This window comes from Oryctolagus cuniculus, chromosome 5, assembly GCF_964237555.1.
Source record: "Oryctolagus cuniculus chromosome 5, mOryCun1.1, whole genome shotgun sequence".
NCBI classification, from domain to species: Eukaryota; Metazoa; Chordata; class Mammalia; order Lagomorpha; family Leporidae; genus Oryctolagus; species Oryctolagus cuniculus.
Genome location: NC_091436.1, coordinates 37,903,607 through 37,928,327, shown reverse-complemented (window position 1 = coordinate 37,928,327; position 24,721 = coordinate 37,903,607). Strand labels below are relative to the sequence as shown.

Here is a 24,721-nt window from a genome sequence, read left to right as displayed (position 1 = left end):
AATCAGGAGCAGGATCAGCTCCTGCAGGTTATTGGTCGAACTGGAGGCAGCTGTGTAAAAGTTGTTTACTCCTCTCCCAGCGCCATATTGTGGGAGAGCAGATGCATAGAATAAGTCTTAATTCGAGTAACTTAGTCTAGTCCGAGTTGCTCCCCACAAGATGTGTTTCCTAACTGTGGAATTTGTATCTCCTTCTATTTAAATGAATATACTCCTGTTTTACTTCACACAGAATTCTAATCTTGTAATTAGTAGACATTTTAGAGATGTGTGAAATGATCATTTGTTACTTAAATATTAGAACATTTCCTATATTTTCGAAGCAAAGTGAAAAAACTAGGGCAAAATTGTATGTGCTGTGTGTTTGTAGTTGTGTAAATACTGTTTTCTATCAGCAATATTCATAGTGAACAGATGGATTACATAATTGAATTAATTCTCAAATAATTTGTTCTTTTGTTGTATGTGTGTGTGTGTAGCTGTTGAAGAAATCAGGTTCCTAAATTTTGGTTATTTAGCATTTGTTATTTCTATTTCTAGGAACTTATACAGATGTGGAGGCTTAATTCAGTTTCAGAATGTTGGCAAGAATACTGCAAAGATAGTATTTTGAATTTCCCATAAAGTGACATTAGTAAGCATATAATGTTTGGTTGTCTTGCCTTTTTGTGATAATGTGGCCTAGTGGATAAAGCTTGCAGTACTGGCATCCCATATGGGCACTGGTTCAAGTCCCAGCTGCTCTACTTCTAATACAGTTCCCTGCTGATGTGCCTAGGAAAGCAACAGAAGATGTCTCCCCTGTGGAGACCTGGAAGAAGCTCCTGGCTCCTTCCTTTAGACTGGCCCAGCTCCAGTGTAGTGGCCATTTGGGGATTGAACCAGGGGATGGAAGATTCTCTCTCTCTCTCTCTCTCCCTCTGCCTCTGCCTCTGCCTCTGCCTCTGCCTCCCCCACTCCATAACTCCACCTTTTAAGTAAAATAAATAAATTGTAAAAAAAGAAAAAAAAGACTAGGGCTGGCGCTGTGGCGTAGTGGGTAAAGCTACTGCCTGCAGTGCTGGCATTCCATATGGGCTCTGGTTCGAGACCTGGCTACTCTACTTCCAATCCAGCTCTCTGCTATGGCCTGGGAAAGCAGTAGAAGATAGCCCAAGTCCTTGGGCCCTGCACCCATGTGGGTGACCTGGAAGAAGCTCCTGGCTCCTGGCTTTGGATCGGCGCAGCTCTGGCCATTGCGGCCAATTGGGGAGTGAACCAGCAGATGGAAGACCTCTCTTTCTCTCTCTCTCTCTCTCTGCCTCTCTTTCTTTCTCTGTGTAACTCTGACTTTCAAATAAATAAATAAATCTTTTTTTAAAAAAAAGACTGATTGCCCTAATATAATCATTACTAAAGTTCCTCATCTGCTTTCCATCTAATGGATCAAATTTGTTGATGACCTTTGAGTTGATATATTGCTTTGTTAAGCAATTCAAAATTATGAAATTCCAAGTTGATTCTCTTGCACTTATTAGCTGGAAATTTCTCTTCTTTTTTTTAAAATAAAAATTTATTTATTTATTTGAAAGGCAGAATTTCAGAGAGAGAGAGAGAGAGAGAGAGAGATCTTCCATCTTGCAGGTTCACTCCCCAGTTGGCCACAACAGCCAGAGCTGTGCTGATCCAAAGCCAGGAGCTTCTTCCCACAAAGGGGCAGGGGACCAAGCACTTGGGCCATCTGCTGCTGCTTTCCCAAGCACATTAACAGGGAACTGGGTCAGAAATCGAGCAGCTGGGACATGAACCAATACCCATATGGGATGTCTGTATCACAGGCAGTGGCTTAACCCACTATGTCACAACACTGGCCCCTGGCAGTTTCTATAAAGACGAACTTTAACTTGATTTCCTGTATGACTGTTTGGTTGTATAGAGAGCCAGGATAAATGTTTAATTTTTCCTTTTATCATCAGATTTTTAGAATAAAGTGCTCTAGAAACCTCCACAGGTGACCTGTGAGTTTTTGGTTTTAACTTTTCTTTTTAGTATCATCATAAATTGATGGATTTAAACATACTTGCTGTATTTCACACCAATGAAATTATTCTATTTGGTGCTCAAATTGTCCCTTCTTTGTCCAGTGAGAGGACTTTTACCTTGACCCTGGAGACCTCCTGATAGGATCCCAGGAACTTTTGATTTACCAGGCTTCTTTTGTACATTGTGTGCCCAGATCTATTTCTCCAAGTATTGGTCAGATTTTTCAGTTCTCAGATAAACAAATGAAGTGACTTGATAAAAAGATGCTTGTTGGAAAACTAGTCTTGAGATAGTTCAATGCTGTCTCTTCAGGAATAAAGCGAACAGTGCTAGTTACCTTCCCTCCAGCCATTGTTCCTCTTCTTCCCTTTGTAGAGTGTTTTCTTTCTTCCACAGCCTACGGTGATAACCGCCAGGTTCTCAGATTCTCATGTGGAGTTAACACTGCGTTCTGAATTAGACAATAAGATGTAAGGGCATGTATGCTGGGGATATTCTTAGCACTGATTTGTAATTTTACTTTAAACAATGGGCGTCTTGTTTTTGAACACCCCCCCCCCCCAATATGCATAGGCAGCTTTTCACTATACTCAAATAACTGGGAGAAGCTAACCTTCAAAAAGAAAAGGGGGTTGAGTGTTGTGGTGCAGTGGCTTAAGCTGCTGCCTGTGACATCAGCACCCCATATGGGTGCTGGTTCAAGTCTCAACTGTTCACTTCTGATCCTGCTTCCTGTTAATTTCCTGGGAAAGCAGTGGAGGATGGCCCCAGTGTGTGGGCTCCTGCCACCCACATGGGAGACCTGGATGGAGTTCCAGGTTTCTGGATTCAGTCTGACTCAGTCCCAGTACTTGTGGCCTCTGGGGAGTGAACCAGAACTCTCTCCCTCCCCCTCCCCCCTCTCCCTCCCCCCTTCCCCCCTCCTCCCCCCTCCCTCCCCCCTCCCTCACTCCCTCTCTCCCTCTCTCCCTCTCTCCCTCACTCCCTCACTCCCTCACTCCCTCACTCCCTCACTGCCTCTCTCCCTCCCTCTCTCCCTCTCTCCCTCTCTCCCTCTCCCTCTCCCTCTCTCTCTCTCATTCTCTGTAACTCTGCCTTTCAAATAAATAGATACATCTTAAAAAAGAAAAGATTTAGTTGGCAGAGTTATCAAAGTTCAAAATCCGAGATCTAGTGGGTTCTATTGGTTTGGTCGCCAGTGAAGGCTTTCCTACTGGCATTCCTGAGGTGGCACAGAGCATTACATTGCAAGAGGGAGCATGTGTCTCTGTCTCTCCTAATAAAGCCGCCATGATTAAATCGTGGCCTCACTCTAACAGCCGAATTCAATCTGATCACTTCCCAAAGGGCCCACCTGTGAGCACTGTAATTGGATTGCATCCATCTTAGTACCATTAACATAAGACTTTGGGTACCAAGCCTTTAGCACAAGGGCCTTAGGGGGATATTCATTATCCAAACCAATATCTAGACCATAACAGATATTATATTTAGTTTTTAAAAAAAATTTCACTTTCCATATTTGTAGATTGCATAAGTCATTTGAATGATGAAAAACAGTGGAGGGGCTGGCACTGTGGTGTAGCAGGTAAGGCTGCCACCTGCAGTGCTGGCAACCTATACGGGTGCTGGTTCAAGTCCTGGCTGCCTCACTTCTGATCTAGCTCTCTGCTATGGCTTGGGAAAGCAGTGGAAGATGGCCCAAGTCCTTGGGCCCCTGCACCTGCATGGGAGACCTGGAAGAAGCTCCTGGCTCCTGATCGGCCCAGCTCCGGTCATTGTGGCCATCAGGAGAGTGAACCAGTGAATGGAAGACCTCTCTCTGTCTCTCTCTCTCTGTCTCTCTCTCTCTCTGTCTCTCTCTCTCCCTCTCTCTCTCTCTCTCTCTGTCTCACTACCTCTGCCTCTCTGTAACTCTGCCTTTCAGGTAAATAAATAAATAAGTAAATCTTTTTTAAAAAAGAAAAACAATGGATACTTTATAAATTAGCTGTTCTCTTTGGAATTTCCTAAATGATCTTCAGTGATTCGTATTTCTCTCCCTAGTTGTGTTCTGGGTCATATCTAATAACTGAAGTAGCTAATAATAGCTCTTATTTTGCAACAAGAACAGTCTAATGTTTTTGTATATTAATTCAGTTTTTTTGTGTATTAATTCATCTCAAAAAGAACCCCCCAGGTAGCTATTACTATCCTCAAATAAAAGAGGTGAAGGAAGGAGAGCTTATGTGACTTATATAAGACCATAAAGCGAGTAACTGGGAAAGCCAGGGTTCCAACCCAGATACTATTTTCAGACTGTATTCAAATTGGTTTTGAATCCTGAGTACCAATTTCTTAGCAGCATGTGGAAGCTAGAAATGTGTTCAGAAGTACATTTAAATACATATATGTTGCTCATTAGCATATTTTGTGGCTTCTGTTTAAAATTAGTACATTTAGTTCATGTTCCTAACTCAAATTTAGGATCTTTTCTTAGGTATCTGAAATTACAAGCAGCTCAGCAACATATTGATTTGATTTTCCTTATTAAAACTGCATGAGAAGAAAAGCCCAGTGGCCTCACGTATGAAGCAGTTCAGTTGCCTCATAACATGGAAGAGAGTGCTACAAACTGTCTGTCAGCAATAGAATTTATAAAGTTCTGCAAAGCTCACATACATAAAAGAAGCTCGTAATTTATATCTTAAATATATATTCTTTGTAAAGAGATTAAGCATATTAATCATTGGGCATACTGATGACAGATGTAGTGATGAAATAGATGCAGAAACCCACCCAGTAATTTTGCCTCAAATCAAAAAGATACAGTCAGATTTATTACTCAGGCTACTTTGTTCTTGCTTTACACCTCTAGGTCTCACAGACACATGTTCTAGAAAGAAGACATGTCTGTTCCCACAAATTCTTGTTTTTTTTTTTTTTTTTTTTAAACATCTCCTGTGTTAGAAAATAGTATTGAAATACTATTTAAGACATTAAAGCTATTTACTATTATTTACTATTATAATCTCAGACAGAATAAGAACAATTACTGTTACCTGTGATTTTATGTGTAGCGTTAATGAGCTCTGCAGGACTTCAGTAGAGCAGCAGTTTGATACAGTAGGAAGTCCATTAGAAGGAGAGTTAAAAGGTCTAGATCCCAGACTTGACTATGACATTGAGCAGTTTTCACAAGTTTTTTTGTTCTTCTTTTTCATCATCTGCAGAATAAGTGATTTAGCTAAATCAGAGTACATATGCAGTCAGACTTTGGACTATAGGTTGAGCCCAGCCTTTTCTTACAGTCCTTTTTAAGGCATTGTGTGCAGGGGGTCACTATGATCTATGAGTTGATGTCAAAGATGAAACCAACCCTGTTTGGTTAAATTCAAGGTAAAGTGGTTCATCCCACTCCCTCCCAAGGTCATACCGCAAAAAATTTTATTAATGATGGGTTTACATGCATATGGAATCCCTTGATAAAATCTGTGAAAAAAGAAACAATGGCTCTTCTAAAGATTTGGTGTCTCCTTCTGAGAACATAACTGCCTAAATAGAATTGTGTGTGTTGTAAATAACTCTTTTGAAGATGATTTTAAAAAGCAGTACTCTGGGGGTCGGCGCTGTGGTATAGGGGGTAAAGCAGCTGCCTGCAGTGCCAGCAACCCATATGAGCGCTGGTTCAAGTCCCAGCTGCTCCACTTCCAATCTAGATATCTGCTGTGGCCTAGGAAGGCAGTAGAAGATGGCCCAAGTTCTTAGGCCCCTGCATCTGTATGGGAGACCTGGAAGAAGCTCCTGGCTCCTGGCTTTGGATCAGCATAGCTCCAGCCATTGCAGCCATCTGGGAAGTGAACCAATGGATGGAAGACCCCCCCCCCCCCCCCGCCGCCGCCTCTGCCTCTCTATAATTCTGGCTTTCAAATAAAGAAATAAGTCTTAAAAAATTAGCAGTACTCTGGTTCTCAAATTGTGGGCTAACATCAGTCCTTTAAAAAATTTACCTATTTGTTACTTATGTTTATAAAATATAGTAAAAAGCCTCAGCATTTTAATTAACACTTAATAATTACACATATTTTTGGAGTACAGTGTGGTATTTCAATAAATGTATGTAATTTGTACTAATCAAATCAGAGTGAATAATTTTTCCCTCTCCTTATCATTATTGTATGTTTGGAGTCTTTAAGCGTCTATCTTTTGTTTATTCATAAAACATATAATAGTTTATTATGAACCATAGTCATCTCACTGTACTGGAAAATGCTAGAACTTATTTATTGTACCAACCTGTGTTTTGCTATTGGTTTTCCAACCAGCCTCTATTCTTCTTCCCATACTTTTATTGGCCTCTAGTAATCACTGTTCTATATTCAGATTAACTTTTGTTTAGCTTCCACATATGAGAGAGAACATATAGTATTTGTCTTTCTGTGTCTGACTGATTTCACTGACCCTGATGGCATCCAGTTCCATCCATTTTGCTGCAAATGATAGAATATCATTCTTTTTAATGACTCAATAATATTCATATATATATATATATATATCACATATTCTTTTTCTATTCATCTGTTGGTGGGCATCTAAGTTGAGTCCATATCTTAGCTATTGTGAATAGTACAGCAATAAACATGGGAATGCAAGTATCCTTTTGATATGCTGTTTTTATTTCCTTTGAATATATACCCACAAATGTGATGGCTGGATCATATGGTAGATATATTTTTTTTAATTTTTAAAGAAATATTGTCCATTAATGTCTGCAAATTTATACCTCCACCAACAATTTATGAGTGCCTTTTTTTCCCCCACATCCTTGGCCAACATTATTTTTTGTTGTGGAAGAGCAGGTTAAGCCGCCACCTATAATATTGGCATTCCACTAGTTCAAGTCCTGGATTCTTCACTTCCCATCTAGCACCCTGCTAGTGTGCTTGAGAAAGCAGAGGAAAATGGCCTAAATCTTTGGACCTCTGCACCCATGTGGGAAACCCGGATGAAGCTCCTGGCTCCTGGCCCTTGGCCCAGTGCCATCCATTGTGACCATTTGAAACAGGGATAGAAGATCTCTTTCTGTAACTTTACCTTCAAATAAGTAAATCTTAAAAAAATCTCTTAGGCCTTAATTTAAAAAAAAGTAGCCATTCTAGGGCCGGCGCCGCGGCTCACTAGGCTAATCCTCCGCCTTGCGGCACCGGCACACCGGGTTCTAGTCCCGGTTGCCCCTCTTCCAGGCCAGCTCTCTGCTATGGCCAGGGAGTGCAGTGGAGGATGGCCTAAGTGCTTGGGCCCTGCACCCCATGGGAGACCAGGAGAAGTACCTGGCTCCTGTCATCGGATCAGCGTGGTGCGCCGGCCGCAGCGCGCCGGCCGCAGCGGCCATTGGAGGGTGAACCAACGGCAAAGGAAGACCTTTCTCTCTCTCTCTCTCTCTCTCTCACTGTCCACTCTGCCTGTCAAAAAAAAAAAAAAAATTAAAAAAAAAGTAGCCATTCTAACTGATTACATAATATTTTATTGTGATTTTGATTTTCATTTTCCTCATCACTACTGATGTTCAGTATATATTCATAAATTTGTGGTCATTGATTTCTTTTGAGAAGTTTCTGTGTCATGTGCTCCTTTTAAAATTGGACTTTTTTGTTGTTACTGAATTTGGGTTCTTGTATATTCTGGATGGTTATCCTTTGTCAGATGATTTGTTTGCAGATATCTTTTACCATTCTATCAGTTTTTCACTCTGTTGAGTATTTCCTTTGCTGTGTAGAACATTATAGTTTGATATAATCCAGTTTATCTTAACTGCTTGTGCATTTGTTTTTTTTTTTTGTTTTTTGTTTTTGTTTTTTGTTTTTTTGACACGCAGAGTTAGACAGTGAGAGTGAGAGAGAGACAGAGAGAAAGGTCTTCCGTCTGTTGGTTCACCCCCCAGGTGGCCGCTACGGCCGGTGCGCTGTGCCGATCCGAAGCCAGGAGCCAGGTACTGCCTCCTGGTCTCTTATGCGGGTGCAGGGCCCAAGGACTTGGGCCATTCTCCATTGCTTTCCCAGGCCACAGCAGAGAGCTGGATTGGAAGAGGAGCAGCTGGGACTAGAACCAAAACCCACATGGGATGCTGGCACTTCAGGCCAGGGCTTTAACCCACTGTACCACAGCCCAGCCCCAATACTTAATTGATTCTTTTTTCTGGACAGGCAGAGTTAGTGAGAGAGAGAGACAGAGAGAAAGGTCTTCCGTTGGTTCACCCCACAAGGGGCCACTACGGCTGGCATGTTGCAGCCGGCGCGCTGCACCGATCCGAAGCCAGGAGCCAGGTGCTTCTCCCATGCAGGGCCCAAGGACCTGGGCCATCCTCCACTGCCCTCCTGGGCCACAGCAGAGAGCTGGACTGGAAGAGGAGCAACCGGGAATAGAACGTGGCGCCCATATGGGATGCCGGCGCCGCAGGCAGAGGATTAGCCAGGTGAGCCATGGCGCTGGCCTCTGCTTCTTGTGCATTTGTAATCTTATCCACTGATAAGATGTCTTGAAGTGTTTCCTATAGGATTTCTTCTGGTTTTCATAGTTTCAGGTCTAAGTTTAGGTCTTTGATCCATTTTGAATTGATTTTGTATAGGGTGAGGGGTTGACAATACCACTTTTAGTTTTCTGTATATAGATTACCTGGTTTTCCAAGCACCATTTTTGAAGAGGCTGTCTTTTCTCTAATATGTGGTTTTGGCACTTTTGTCAAGAATCATTTGGCTGGGGCTGGTGCTGTGGTGCTGTGGTGCAGCATCAGGTTAAGCCACGGCTAGTGGAATCAGCATCCGATGTGGGTGCCAGTTTGAGTACTGGCTATTCCACTTCTAATCCAGGTACTTGCTGACGTGCTTGGGAAAACAGCAAAGGATGGCCTAAGTGCTTGAGCCCCTGCACTCACATGGGAGACCCAGAAGAGGTTCCTGGCTCCAGGCTTCAACCTGGCCCAGCCCCGGATGTTGTGGCCATCTGGGGAGTGAACCAGTGGATGGACTCTTTCTATTTCTCTCTCTCTCTCTAACTCAGCCTTTTGAATTTTTTTTTTTTTAAAATCAGTTGGGTATAGACATGTGGATTTGTTTCTTCCACTCTGTCCATTTATCTAAATGTCTGTTTTTATGCCAGTATCAGGTTGTTTTGGTTCTTATAGCTCTATAATATGTCCTGGAATCAGGTATTGTGATATGTCCACTCTTGTTCTTTTTGCTCTAAATTGCTTTGACTTGAGGTGTTTTATGCTTCTATAAAAATTTTAAACTTGTTCTTTCTAGTTCTGTGAAGAATATTGTGGTATATTGATGGGGAATTACATTGAACTTTTAAATTATAAAGCATTCTTACAGTTTTTGCAACAAGTAGTTTATAGCATGACATTGGCCAGAACCAAAGTTTGAGTGGCAATGCTGCAAGTTGTTTTGTCTTAGAAGTCACAAATATATATGTACATACACGGATGGATTTAAAAAATGCTCTTTCCTAGTGTTATGAAAATTGTGGCATGGAGGAGAGAAGGGTTGTTAGTTATACTTTAGGTTGGAGTTAGCATGCTTTAGCCCAGGAGCCAAATCTGCTGGCCACCAGCTTTGTAAGTAAAGTTTTATTAGAACATCTATTCGTTTATGTTTTTTTACAGTAGAGTAGTTGAGACAGAAATCTTAAGATTGCAAAGCCCAAATTATTTGTCTTTTGCCAACTTCTGCTTTGTCTTTGAAAATGACAGTTATGAATTATTGCTGCTTATTTATTTTCTTTTTTCTTGACCATGTTATCTTTGTTTATGTATATTAAACATATTGTTTTATTTTCTCCCTGTAGTCACTGATGCACCTCAAATAAAGTTGAAGAGAAATAAAGAAAATGAATGTATCAAGAGTGATCAAATGAAGAAGAGGAAAAAAAAGCAGAAAGATTATCAACCCAACTATTTCCTATCCATTCCCATCACCAACAAAGAGGTACTGTTTTTAAAAAACTGTTTGTTTTATTCTAAGTTATATTTAAAGTATACTATATGCTGTCTGCCCTCTTGATTTAATCTTCTGAGAGACTGGAGGCATTTTAGCAAGTTGTACACAGTATTGCTGTTTAATTCATAGCAATTAACTAGTACTTAAACAGTATTTTTCACTTTATGTTTCTGTGTGGGAGCAAACTGTTGAAATCTTTACTTAATGTATGCTAAACTGATCTTCTGTATATAAAGAGAATTGAAAATGAATCATGATGTGAATGGAAGGGGGGAGGGAGTGGGAAAGGGGAGGGTTGCAGGTGGGAGGGACGTTATGGGGGGGAGCCATTGTAATCCATAAGCTGTACTTTGGAAATTTATATTCATTAAATAAAAGTTAAAAAAATTCATAGCAATATAATTAGACAATAGTTTTGGAGATTGTTTATTTGGACTTGCAAGTTTTCCTCTGCCTCTGAGAAAGCCTTCTCTGGTCAGAAGTCTTCTTTTCTCTTTTGACTTTGTTTATGTCAGAATCTCAACTCAAATCAGTTCACTTGTGAGCAGCGAGTAGGTCAACACTTCTCTTTTCCTTGTTCCATTTATAACCTTCTACTCCCCAGAGAGACTTTTATGGCTTTCTGTTTGTCAGCTGTCATTCTTTCAACTTAACACTTGTCTTCCTCACAAGATTTGGAAGTTTTTATTTGTTTATTTTCATTTTGTTTGAAAAATAAAGAGAGAGAAAAACTTGAGAGTCAGACAGAGAGATTGTTGGTATGTTGGTTCACTCCCTAGCTGCCTGCAAAAGTCCAGGCTGATCTAGGCCAAAATCAACCTAAGTCTCCCACATAGGCACTGAAATAATAGATACAATGTTATAAATGATGGTTTCATTAAAAATAAACTTTAAAACATTTCTTTTATTAGAGAGGTAGAGAGAGACTTCCAAACTACTGGTTCACTCCTCAAATGCTTGGGAGCTCAGTCCAGGACTCCCATGTGGAAGGCAAGAAGCCATCACCTGCAGCCTCCCAGGGTACTCGCCAGTAAGAAGCTGGAATCAGGAGTGGAATGGGGACATGAACTCAGAAACCATTATGATGTGAGGATCCCTAGTGGTATCTTTCTACTATTACAGAGGCTCACCCCAATAATATAGGCTTGATAGCAGATATTTATTTTGTTTTAGAGGAGGTAGTGTGACCTTGAAATAAAATAATTTATTGTTTTCTTCTTAAAGAACTTATTTGCAGGTAACAGAAAGCTGAGAGAGCTTGAATACAAATATGTGGAGGAAATGTAGAAATTGGGCAAAATTATGAGATACATTTTATATCTTTTGTGTGAGCTTCTTTTTTGTTTGTTGTAAAGTATCTAATGTTAATTTTCTTTTTTAAAACTGCTTATGAGCTTTTGTGGGAAGGCCTGGGAAAAGCAGCACTATTTGTAACATTGGTTCAATGGAAGACTGTGTTCCAAGTTCCAATTAAGTGACCTCAGACAGGCTTTTAGAAGCTGGTACATGCACAATGAGTTGCTCTACTTTTGGCTTCTCACTTGTTGGCATCTGGTTTTAAAGAAAAAAAAGTATTCAGAATTACATGGATCTTTGATTTTAAATGCATTCTTAGAAGTTTGGAATTCTTTATTAATGGAAAATCTTGATTTCGTATTTTTAGGATATAAAAGTTAGAAAATGAGTTATAATGGCTGCATAAAAATAATCCTAACTGGAAGATTAAGAAAGTATGTGTTTTTCCATTAACCTGCAATTACACCTCAGTTTAAAAATACTAGATGATAACATTTTGATGGAGTTGTAATACATACTACATGTTTCTTAAGTGGGTAGAATTATTTATTCCACCTGGGTTTTCCCATATGTTAGATTTTTTCTGTTTGTTTCTGTTTTAAGTGTTTGTTTATTTTCATCTACTCAGATGGCAGGTTGACAGAAAGATATAGAGAGATATCTTCTATCTGCTAGAAAACTCTCGAAATGGCTGGATTAGGCCACTGTCAGGAATCTGAAACACCATCTCAGTCTCCCATGTGGGTGGCAGGGGCCTAGGCATTTGAGCCATCCTTGGCTATTTCTCAAGATGCATTGGCAGGTAACTGGACTGGAAGCAGAATAGCCAGGACTTGAACTGGCACTCAGGTTTGGGGTGTGGTTGTTCTAATTGGTGGCTTAACCTGCTGCAGTGCAATGCCAACTCCCGGATGTAGGTTTTATTTACTCTTTTATGAAGGGTCATAAAATAAGTCAACACTAAAAAAAAAAAAAAAAAAAAAAAAAAAAAAAAAAAAAAAAAAAAACCAAGAGAAAGTTGGAAGCTGATTGAAATAAAAATGTATTAACTTTTTAGTAAGTTTTATCTTACATACTAATGGAGACAGTTGATTTTCTTTAGGAGTTAAAATATATTGTTACATTTTATTATGTATTTCATCATTCTGTAATGCGAAACTTGCTGGTCTCACAAAAATTTGGAAATAGTTAAATGCATTTAATTCTTTTCTGGAAAATAATAATGAATGTGTTATAATGTTTGGTAGATAAAGACACATTCTTTTATTTTATGATTTATCTTTACTTTTTCACTGCTGTGTCAACAGTTTAAAGTTCTTTTCATGGTTGTGGACAACAAAAAAGAAAGTATTTAGCTTTGAAGAAAAGTTAAGTAGAAAATTGATGTGACAATTCTAGTAAATCTCAATGAGGCAGTGAATTTAGGAGCAGTATATGTAACAACTTGGAAAATTTCCAAAAACAATGTCAAAGATATTCTCCTGTGGTGTTCTAGAATGTAACTCCTTTCTCATGCAGAAGCACGCTAACATCTTTGAACTCATGTATGCTTTCAGTCAATTAGAAAGTTTAAAAGACATAAAAATGAGTTTTCTAATTGCATTAATTTAAGATGTATGAAATATGGCTTACTGATGATGTTTAGCAGATGGATATCTGGTTTTATTCTGTTAAAGAAATTACTGAACAAAAGAAATATTTAAGACTTCAGTAAAGTTTTCATTTTTAGAAGTCTCTTTGAATGTCATATATAAATTTGACTTTATAGTATTATATTTAAAACAGTGTGATTTGTGCAATACTGCCAGTGGCTGAGGATTGTGGTAACAGATAAGCTTTATAAATAATAGTTTCTGTTAGCCTTTGATGATATTGGTACTTTAAAAAAATTACATACAGTTACAACTGTGAAGATTTTTTTTCTTTTCTTTTACTTTTAAAAATGTAATTAGAGATAAAAAAGTCTTGAGATGATATCAAGGAATATATAAATTAATCTGAAGCATCAAAGCAATTAGAAATATATTGCTTGATTAGATTAATCAGAAAAGAAATTTTTTTTGCCATGGGTTTGCAGTTAATCCTGCATTATGAATAGTATGTGACTTCAGAGAAATAATATTCTTCAAAGTATTTTATAGTTTTTAATTTGCAGTTTTACAAGCTACACTGTAGGACATTGTAGTACAATGTTGAATATGTAGATGAATTGAATTTTGAATATTATCCTGAATTTGTATGTGATTTGCATTTGAATTCAGAATGAATACTAAGTTACTATGAAAATGCAAGTATTTTACCCACTCCTTTCCCAATTGAGACAGAACATTCTCTTCCAATTGTGACAATCAAAATTGTCCCCAAGAATTTCCAAATGTCCCCTGGGAAGCAAAATTGCCCAATAGAGAACCACTGATTTTTAGTAATATTGGCAGTATTATGTATCTTACATTAGATGGTATAGAGCTTATAAGTTACTTTCAGGTAGCTTTTAAAATATGATATTCAATACCGCCCTTGAAATTTGGCAATGCAGATGTTATTATTCCTATATATTAGTTGAAGAAACTGAATCTTAATGTGACTAGGTGACTTATTTAAGATAGACCTCTTAGAAAGCTGGGATTGCAACTAGGATTTCTGGCCTGAGTCTATTACACATAGTTGGTCTCACTGTGTATTATGGAACAAAGTTCTCATCCTAAGCCAATTTTTTCATGATAAATTAAATCAGAATAATCATTGTATCACCTAAGATAGAGGATATACTGTTTTGAGGTCTGAGATTTTTGAACATCTGTGATGTATTTGTCACTATGCTGGGCCCTTTCCGTCTGAGCCCTCCATTGAGCTGCTCCCTTATTGCTGTAAGGCAATCTCAGTACTTATTTGCATCTTGAAAAAAACTGTAAAAGTTCAAATTTAAAATCATTGCAGAATAATGTATACACTTTTAACTCTTTTTCTTTCTTTCCTTTTTTCAAAAAGAGGGCCAGTGTGTTCTATTACAATGTCTAGTCTGTTTTGTGTTGCTATAACAAAATACTGTAGACTGGATAATTTATAAAGAATAGAAATTCAGAGGTAGACATTGGGTGGAGAAGTTAAGATGTCACTAGGACTGCCTGTATCCTGTATTGATATGCCTGGTTTGAGTCCTAGATTATCTTAATTTTTTATTAATATTTATTTATTTGAAAGTCAGAGAGAGATTGAGAGAGATTGTGATTGATCTTCCATCCACTAGTTTACTCCTCAAATGCCTGAAATAGCCAGGGCTAGGCCAGACTGAAGCCAGGGGCCAGGAACTCTACTAGGATCTCCTACATGGGCGGCAGGAACTCAGTACTTGGGCGACCATCTACTGATTCCCAGGCGCATTAGCAGGAAGCTGCATTGAAAGTACAGAGTGACTGGGACTCGAACAGCAGCTTGACATGCTGTGCCACAGCCGCTGCTCCCCTTCTCCTCGCCCCCAGGCTTCTCTTCTGTTCCAGCTTCCTGCTAATGAAGACCCTGGGAGGCAGCAGACGATGGTGCTTGCATTCTTGCCACACATGTGGGAGACCTGGATTGAATTCTGGGCTTCTGGCTTTTATCTGATCCTACCTGGCCTACCCTAGCTCTTGGGGGAGTTTAGGGAGTAAACAAGTGGATAAGGATGGATGTCTCTCTGTCTCTCTGCCTTTCAAATAAAATGCAAATAAATAAATAAATTATAAAAGAGAACAGGAATTTATTTCTGTCAGTTTTTGAGGATGGAAAATCTAAGTCTCAGGGGCAAGCATCTGGTAAGGATCTTATTGCTATATCATCCCATGACAGGAGAAGGTTGGGAGAGAGAAACAGGGGGCTGAATTTGTCCTCATATAGAGAACCCACTCCTGCAATAATGGTGTTAATCCATTTTGAGGTCAGTGGTCCCATGACCCAAATACCATCTTTGGTCCCAGCCTCAATACTGTCACACTGGGAATCAAGTTTCCAGTACACAAACTTTAGGGGATACATTCAAGTCATAGCATGTAGTATCCAGTAAGACTTTCTAAAAATCCACTTTGTCTCTTTTTCCTTTGATCTTTCATTTCTTAAGTCAGTACCCACATCTCTGCCCTCTTTCTTGTTCCCTCTCAAAAGCAAGTAAGAAATATAATTGCTTGTAACTCTGTTGGTCTTCTTGCTTTTTACTACTTCTCACCCCCTCTGAATCTTTCCTCCAGGTCCCTCCCTCGTCTTTTGTCATGAATTGCAATAGAAATGTTGTCAAGCTTCTTTGCTCTTTTAGCTGTATGATCTTGAAAAGATTTTAAAAATCTAATATCACTGTCATATCTGTATTTACACATTGCCAGGTTGAATGGTTATGATTTTAATTTGAGTAGGAACAAAAACCTTTACATGTATTTAATAAAGCAACCCATGCATGTTCTCACCAATTAAGGATGGTTAGTTTCCTTTCCATATATACCCCAAGTATTAATCTATCCAATATGCAAAACTGTTATTTATTTTATATGGTAGAATTATAGAGGTATCCTATAATTGTCATGGAAGCAATGTCTAGTTTCAAAGAGTTCTTTGATGATTTGGTTGAAGGTATGATGGTCATATCCTGATGCAGCATCTGTCATTATATATAGAAGTCTAGTTTTCATAGTCTGTGTCAAAACAAAAAGTTTGAGTACAGGGGAAATCTGGAACACTGTGAAGATTAGGCACAGTTCCATTGAGGTTTTATATACACAGAGAAAAATTACCAGTAATGAAACTGGTACTAGTTATATGTTATCCATTCGCTTCAGTTGCTTCTTTGAAGTGTCAAATTGATTGATTCTGTCAACCAGTTATGCTAGTACACCAAATATTTTAATAAAATTAGCTTCCTGGGGCCGGCACTGTGGCTCAGCGGGTTAACGCCCTGGCCTGAAGCACCGGCATCCCATATGGGTGCTGGTTCTGATCCCGGCTGCGCCACTTCTGATCCAGCTCTCTGGTATGGACTGGGAAAGCAGTGAAAGATGACCTAAGTTCTTGGGCCCCTGCACCTGCGTGGGAGACCCGAAGGAAGCTCCTGGCTCCTGGCTCCAGTGCAGTTCTGGCCGTTGCAGCCAACTGGGGAGTGAACCATCGGATGGAAGACCTCTCTCTCTCTGCCTTTCCTTCTCTCTCTGTGTAACTCTGACTTTCAGATAAATAAATAAATCTTTAAAAAAAAAATCAGCTTCCTGAATTACTTACTCAGGTGTGTTTGGGAATGACTTCTATTAATTGTGATTCTTCCCACTCCTCTAGATGACTTCCTAGCCAGCAATTGTTTTATTTACTGAGAATGCCTATACTTTGAACAGTAGACTAGACAGAATGTTCAGTTAAGTAATGAACATTTCTAACAAAAATAAAAGCAGAAGTTTGATTTTGTGTTGATGTAAACAAAGACAAAAGCAAGTCCCAGTCAATGGGCAGGGAGCAAATGGGGGTCTTGTTCTATCTTCTTGGGGAAAATGTCTACTTTGTGATGCTGTCTGCTTCTAAGGAAGTCTTCTGTTGAATATCCTTAATTTTAAGTCACCTATAGACTGACAAATCTAAATGTTTAAGGGAACTCTCTTGAGTTGAGAGATATAGACCCAAGGCTTAAGTGCCTGAAGTTTTGCTGCAACATAAAGAGGAAAAAATACCTGATATTGCCCATCCATTGAAACTGAAGGGCAGTTTTTCTTTGATATTGTTTCCAAAAAGAGCCACTATTCAGACTCTAGGTCTTGGAATGTCTGATCATCAGCAGTAGATGGTTCATGGAAAGTTTACCTTTTAGAAAAGCATTTTGCACAAAACATCAAGGACTTGCAGTATCGGATCAGTCAGTCTTAGAGGTACAGTGGATATGTGGGGGTCCATTATCAAAGTTATAGGCCTTCCAATAATTATTTCATAAGGAGTCAGTTTGTGTTTTCCTGTAGTGGTTGATCTAATTGCTGTTAAAACTAGTGGTAAAACTGTTGGGCTAGGTAATTTAGTTGACTCTGTTGCTTTAGCTAATTTTAGTTTCAAACTTTGTAGAACATTGAGGATATTATGGTAGAGCAATAGTAGTACCAGTGGGTCTATGAAATCTTATTTAGTTGTGTAATAACCTGTCCAGTAATGTGAGTTCTCCTATCTTTTGAGATCTCTTCAGGGATGCCCCACAAAGGAAACATACTTTCTGATTTTTTTTTCAGCTGATGAGGCATCAGCTTAATCAGCTTTTTTACAAAGGAAATCCTTGATTGATCCCAAAAATAGGCACACAAGAATAAATTACTGTCCCATTGATGTTGGTGACTGAATGAAATCTATCAGTATATTTTCTTTTTTTTTAGGTGTAGATATAACTAGTTTATTTATTTATTTATTTGGTTGGTCATAACACATGTATTTTTTTTCCCAAAGAAACCTTTTATTTAATGAGTACAAATTTCATAAATACAACTTTAGGAATGTAGTGATTCTTCCCACTATACCCACCCTCTTGCCTCCACTCCCAACCCACATCCACCTCCCTCTCCCATTCCCAGTCCCATTCTCCATTAAGATTAATTTTCAATTAACTTTGTACACAGAAGACCAACTCTATGCTAAGTAAAGATTTCAACAATTTGCACACACACACACACACACAATAAAAAGAAAAACTGCGAACAAATTTTAGTTAATTCTCATAATACAGCTCATTGAGGACAGAGGTCCTGAATGGGGAATAATTGTTAATTTAACGATTAACACTCTCATGTATGATGTCAATGATCACCCAAGGCTCTTGACATGAGCTGCCAAGGCTATGGAAGTCTTTTGAATCCACAAATTCCATCAGTATTTAGACAAGGCCATAAGCAAAGTAGTTCTTCCCTCCCTTCAGTTAAAAGTACATCCTTCTTCGATGGCCGCTTCTTTCCACTGGGGTCTCACTCACAGAGATCCTTCATGTAGAACATTTTTTACCACAGTATCTTGGCTTTCCATGCCTGAAATGCTCTTATGGGCTTTCCAGCCACATCCAAATGTATTAAGAGCTCATTCTGAGGTCAGAGTGTTACTTAAAGTGATTGTAATTCTATGAGTCTGCTCTGTGGATTGCTTTCCATGTTGGACATTCCCTCCTTTTTAATTCTATTATTACTAGGCACTTGATGCTATTTATATGATCTCTTTAACCCTTAATCCTATCTATATGTTTACTTTAATACTTAATATGTATACTTTAACAATTAAGTTGGCATTTTTACCATCAATTTTAATGAGATTTGGGGTCCCATGGCAAGTTTTTAAACTGTACCCTTAGAAGTAAGTCCCTAGGAATGTATGCAGAACTATACAGCTTTACAGTTAGGAACTTCCTCCTCCCTCTCTTATTCCCATTCTTATTTTTTACTGAAATCTATTTTCAGTTGACATTATGCACATATGATTAACTCTATGTTAAGTAAAGAGTTCAATAAATAGTATTAAGAAAACAAAAACTAGTCCTCAACAGTCAAGATAAGAGCTGTTCAAGTCATTTCTTCTCAAAGTATCAATTTCTTTTTTTTTAACATTTATTTAATGAATATAAATTTCCAAAGTACAACTTATGTATTACAGTGGCTCCCCCCCCATAACTTCCCTCCCACCTGCAACACTCCCCTCTCCTGCTCCTTTTCCCCTTCTATTCACATCAATATTCATTTTCAATTCTCTTTATATACAGAAGATCAATTTAGCATATATTAAGTAAGTATTTCAACAGTTTGCACCCACACAGAAACACAAAGTGTAAAATACTGTTTGAGTACTAGTTATAGCATTAAATCACAATGAACAACACATTAAGGACAGAGATCCTACATGAGGAGTAAGTGCACAGTGACTCCTGTTGTTGACTTAACAAATTGACACTCTTGTTTATGGCATCAGTAATCACCCTAGGCTCTTGTCTTGAGTTTCCAAGGCTATGGAGGCCTTTTGAGTTCGCTGACTCTAATCTTATTTAGACAAGGTCATAGTCAAAGTGGAAGTTCTTTCCTCTCTTCAGAGAAAGGTACCTCCTTCTTTGATGGCCCCGTTCTTTCCACTGGGATCTCACTCGCAGAGATCTTTCATATAGGTTTTTTTTTTTTTTTTTTTTTTTTTTTTTTGCCAGAGTGTCTTGGCTTTCCATGCCTAAAATACTCTCATGGGCCCTTCAGCCAGATCCGCATGCCTTAAGGGCTGATTCTGATGCCTGAGTGCTGTTTAGGACATCTGCCCTTTTATGAGTCTGCTGTGTATCCCGCTTCCCATGTTGAATTGTTCTCTCCCTTTTTGATTCTATCAGTTAGTATTAGCAGACACTAGTCTTGTTTATGTGATCCCTTTGACTCTTAGTCCTATCAGTGTGATCAATTGTGAACAGAAATTGATCACTTGGACTGGTGAGATGGTATTGGTATATGCCACCTTCACGGGATTGAATTGGAATCCCCTGACACGTTTCTAACTCTGCCACTTGGGGCAAGTCCGATTGAGCATGTCCCAAATTGTACATCTCCTCTCTCTCATTCCCACTCTTATATTTAACATGGATCTCAAAGTATGAATTTCATTTCCACAGGTTTCCTTTGAGGTGCTCTATTAGTTATCACAGATCAAGGAGAACATAAGGCATTTTTCCCTTTGGTATTGGCTTATTTCATAAGTATGCTGTTTTCCAGATTCATCCATTTTGTTGCAAATGACCGGATTTCATTTTTTTAATCACTGTGTATTATTCCATAGAGTACATATCCCATAATTTCTTTTTCCAGTCTTCTGTTGATGGGCATTTAGGTTGATTCCATTTTTAGCTATTGTGAACTGAGCTGCAAGAAACATGGGGGTGCAGATAACTCTTTTATTTGCTGATTTCATTCTCCTTTGGTAAATTCCCGAGAGTGGGATAGATGGGTCATATGGTAGATCTATATACAGATTTTTCAGTTATCTCCAAACTGTCTTTCATAGTGGTTTTACCAGTTTTCATTCCCACCAACAGTATATTAGGATACTTTTCCCCTACATCTTCACTGACATTTGTTGTTTGTTGATTTCTGTGGAAAGCTATTCTAAGTGGGGTGAGGTGAAACCTCATTGTGGTTTTGATTTGCATTTGCCTGAAGGGTAGTGATCCTAAACATTTTTTCTTGTGTCTGTTGGCCATTTGGACTTCCTCTTTTGAAAACATATCTTTTTTTGAAAACATGTCCTTTGCCTATTTCTTAATTTGGTTCTTTGGTTTTTTGATGTAGAGTTTCTTGATCTCTTTATATATTCTGGTTATTATTCCTTTATCAGTTGCGTAGTTTACAAATAATTTATCCCAGTCTATCAGTTGCCCCTTCACTTTCCTGAGTGTTTCTTTTGCAGTACAGAAGCTTCTCAATTTGATGTCATTCCGTCTGTTAATTTTGGCTTTGATTGCCTGTGCCTCTAGGGTCTTTTCCAGAAATTCTTTGCCTGTGCCGATGTCTTGCAGGGTTTCCCCTATGCTCTCTAATAATTTGATGGTATTAGGTCATAGATTTAGATCCTTAATCCATTTGAATAGATTTTTGTGTAAGGTATAAGGTAGGGGTCCTGCTTCATACATCTGCATGTGAAAATCCAATTTTCCCAGCACCATTTGTTGAAGACAGTATCCCTGCTCCAGGGATTGGTTTTAGCTCCTTGGTAGAATATAAGTTGGTTGTAGATGTTTGGATTGATTTCTGGCATTTCTATTCTGTTCCATTGGTCTTTCCATCTGTTTTTGTACCAGTACTAGGCTATTTAGATTATAACTGCCTTGTGGTATGTCTTAAAATCTGGTACTGTAATACCTCCAGCTTTGTTTTTGTTGTATAAGATTGCTTTAGCTATTCAGTGTCTCCTGTATTTCCATATGAATTTTAGCATCATTTTTTGTAGATCTGAGAAGAATGTCTTTGATATTTTGATTGGTATTGCATTGAATCTATAGATTGCTTTTGGAAGAATGGGGATTTTGATCCTGTTGATTGTTCCAGTCCATGAGCGTGAAGTTTTTTTTGTATCTTTTTCTATTTATTTCTTTAGTGTTTTTAAATTCTCATCATAGAAATCATTGATATCCTTGGTTAGATTTATTGCAAGGTATTTGATTTTTTTTGTAGCTATTGTGAATGGGATTGATCTTAGAAGTTCCTTCTCAGCTGTGGAATTGTCAGTTTACACAAAGGTGTTGTTTTTTCTGTGTTGATGTTATATCCTGCTACTTTACCAAACTCTTCTATGAGTTCCATTAGTCTCTTGGTGGAGTCTTTTGGATCCCTTATATATAGAATCATGTCGTCTGCAAATAGGGATAGTTTGACTTCCTCTTTCCGAATTTGAATCCCTTTGATTTCTTTCTTGCCTAATGGTTTGTCATAAATTGCCTTGATTGTGTTGACGAGTGTTCCTTCTATACACAATTTGCTTAGAGTTTTCATCAGGAAAGGGTGTTATATTTTATTAGATGATTTCTCTGCATCTGTTGAAATAATCATATGGTTTTTGTTCAGCAGTTTGTTAATGTGGTGTATCACATTGATTGATTTGCAGATTTTGAACCATCCCTACATACCAGGGGTAAATCCTAATTGGTCCTGGTGAATGATCTTTCTGATGTGTTGTTGGATTTGATTGGCTAGAATTTTGTTGAGGATTTGGGTCTGTGTTTATCAGGGAAATAGTCCTCTTTCTCTATTGTGTCTTTTCCAGATTCAGGAATTAAGGTGATGTGGCTTCATAGAAAGAATTTGGGAGGAATCCCTCCCTTTCGGTTGTTTTTAATAACTTTAGAAGAATTGGAGTTAGTTCTCCAAATGTTTGGTAGAATTCAGCAGTGAAGCCATCTGGTCCTGGATTTTGCTTTGTTGGGAGAGTATTTATTATTGATTCAATTTCCACCTGGTACTGGGTCTGTTTAGGTTTTCTGTGTCTTCATGGCTCAATTTAGTTAGATTGTATGTGTCTAGGAACCTATCCATTTCTTCAAGGTTTCCCAGTTTGTTGGCATATCCCTCTTTGTGGTAATTTCTGATGGATCTTTTTATTTCCCTGGTGTCTGTTGATACATTTCCTTTTTCATCTCTAATTTTATTGATTTGAGTATTCTATCTGCTTTTTTTGTTTAGTTAGACCAATGGTGCATCAATTTTGTTTATTTTTTCAGAAAACCGCTCTTCGTTTTGCTGATCTTTTGTATTGTGTTTTTGGTTCAAATTTTGTTGATTTCTTCTCTAATTGTTTCTTTTTTCCTACTAGTTTTGGGTTTTGTTGCTGTTGTTTTTCTAAATCCTTGAGATGCATTGACAGTTCATTTATTTTGTGCCTTTCCATTTTCTTGATTAGGCACCAATTGCTATAAGCTTTCCTCTTTTATTTATTATTTTTTTTTGACAGGCAGAGTGGACAATGAGAGAGAGAGAGAGAGAGACAGAGAGAAAGGTCTTCCTTTGCCGTTGGTTCACCCTCCAATGGCCGCCAAGGCCGGCGCATTGTGCTGATCCGAATCCAGGAGCCAGGTGCTTCTCCTGGTCTCCCATGTGGGTGCAGGGCCCAAGCACTTGGGCCATCCTCCACTGCCTGCCGGGCCACAGCAGAGAGCTGGCCTGGAAGAGGAGCAAACGGGACTAGAACCTGGTGTGCTGGCGCCGCAGGCAGAGGATTAGCTATTGAGCCACGGTGCCAGCCTAAACTTTCCTCTTAGCACTGCTTTTGTTATATCGCATAAGTTTTGATATGCTATGTTTTCATCTTCATTTGTTTCCAGAAATTTTTTTTTTTTTTGATTTAGTCCATGACCCAGTGTTCATCCAGGAGCGTGTTATTCAGTCTCCATGTGTTTGCATATGTTCTAGAGATTCCTGAGTTACTAATTTCCAGCTTTATTCCATTGTGGTCTAAGAAGATGCATGGTATGATTTTAATTTTCTTTTTTTTATGAATTGCTGAGATTTGCTTTATGGCCTAAGATATGGTCAGTCCTAGAGAAAGTTCCATGCACTGGTGAGAAAAATGCATCTTCTGTGGCTTTAGGGTGAAAGGCTCTGTAGATATCTGTTAGGTCCATTTGGTCTATAGAGTTGATTAACTGTAGTTCCCTTGTTGATTTTCTTTCTGGTTGATCTGTCCATTACTGAAAGTGGGATATTGAAGTCCCCCATTACTATTGTATTTGTGTCTACTTCTCCTTTTAAATTCATTAACATTTCTTTTAGATTGCCAGGTGCCCTGTAATTAGGTACATATACATTTATGATAGTTACATCTTCATGTTGAATTGATCCTTTAATCATTATAGTGCCCTTCTCTGTCTGTCTTAATAGTTTTTGTGTTAAAGCCTATTTTGCCTTACATTTGGATGGCTACACCAGCTCTGTTTTGGTTTCTGTTCGCATGAATTATCTTTTTCCATCCTTTCACTTTCAGTCTGTGTGCATCTTTGTTGGTGAGGTGTGTTTCTGTAGTCAGCAAATACATGGGTTTTCTTTTTTAATAAATTCAGCCAGTCTGTGTATTTGAACTGGAGAGTTGAGACCATTTACATTCAGGTTGACTACTGTTCCGTACTGACTTTGCCCTGCCATATATCTGTTAATAGTTCTAATTTTTTTTTTTTTTTGAAGGGGGTTGCTTTGTACTTTTTCTGGGTCATTTTCAGCGTTCATCTTCTTTTGTAGTGATGTTCCTGTTTCTGTGTTTCTGTGTGTAGCATATCCTTGAGCATCTTTTGTAGGGCTGGGCAGGTAGTTAAAAATTCATTCATTTTTTGCTTGTTGTGAGAGATCTTTATTTCTCCTTCATTCATAAATGAGAGCTTTGCAGAGTATGGTATTCTGGGTTGCCAGTTTTTTTCTCTTAAGTCTTGGAATATATCTTGCCTTCTTTCCTTGCCTGTATGGTTTCTGATGAGAAGTCTGCAGTGAGTCTAATTGGAGTTCCTCTGAATGTGATTTAGTGTTTCTTCATGCATATTTTAGTATCTTTTCTTTATGTTTTACTGTGGAGAGTTTTACTACAATGTGTCATGGGGAAGATCTTTTCTGGTCGTGTCTATTGAGAGTTCTGTATACTTCCTATACTCTTGGATGTCTCTTTCTTTCTCCAGATTTGGGAAGTTTTCTGTTATTATTTCATTAAGGAGGCCTTCTAATCCCATCTCTCTTTCCACGCCTTCTGGAACTCCTAGGATTTGTATGTTGGGTCATTTGATCGTTTCTTGTAGATCTCCAACAGTGTTTTTTATAATTTTCTAATTTCTTCTTCTTTCATTTTGTCTGACTGTACCATTTCCAGAAATTTGTCTTCTAGTTGTCATAATCTTTCTTCTGTCTCACCTATTGTGTTGTTAAGGCTTTACACTGCATTTTTATTTGATCCATTGAATTTTT

General features: G+C 38.4%; 1 protein-coding gene across 4 annotated transcripts in view; it reads left to right on the top strand.

Moving 5' to 3' along the window:
* AKAP7 (A-kinase anchoring protein 7) overlaps positions 1 to 24,721 on the top strand; it is a 163,351-nt gene that overhangs the window by 25,317 nt on the left and 113,313 nt on the right. For all 4 annotated transcript variants that reach the window (XM_051855333.2, XM_051855334.2, XM_070073554.1 and 1 more), the window contains exon 3: positions 9,847 to 9,986. In XM_051855333.2, the coding sequence (XP_051711293.1) occupies positions 9,847 to 9,986 (140 nt within the window). The remainder of the gene's footprint in view (positions 1 to 9,846; positions 9,987 to 24,721) is intronic.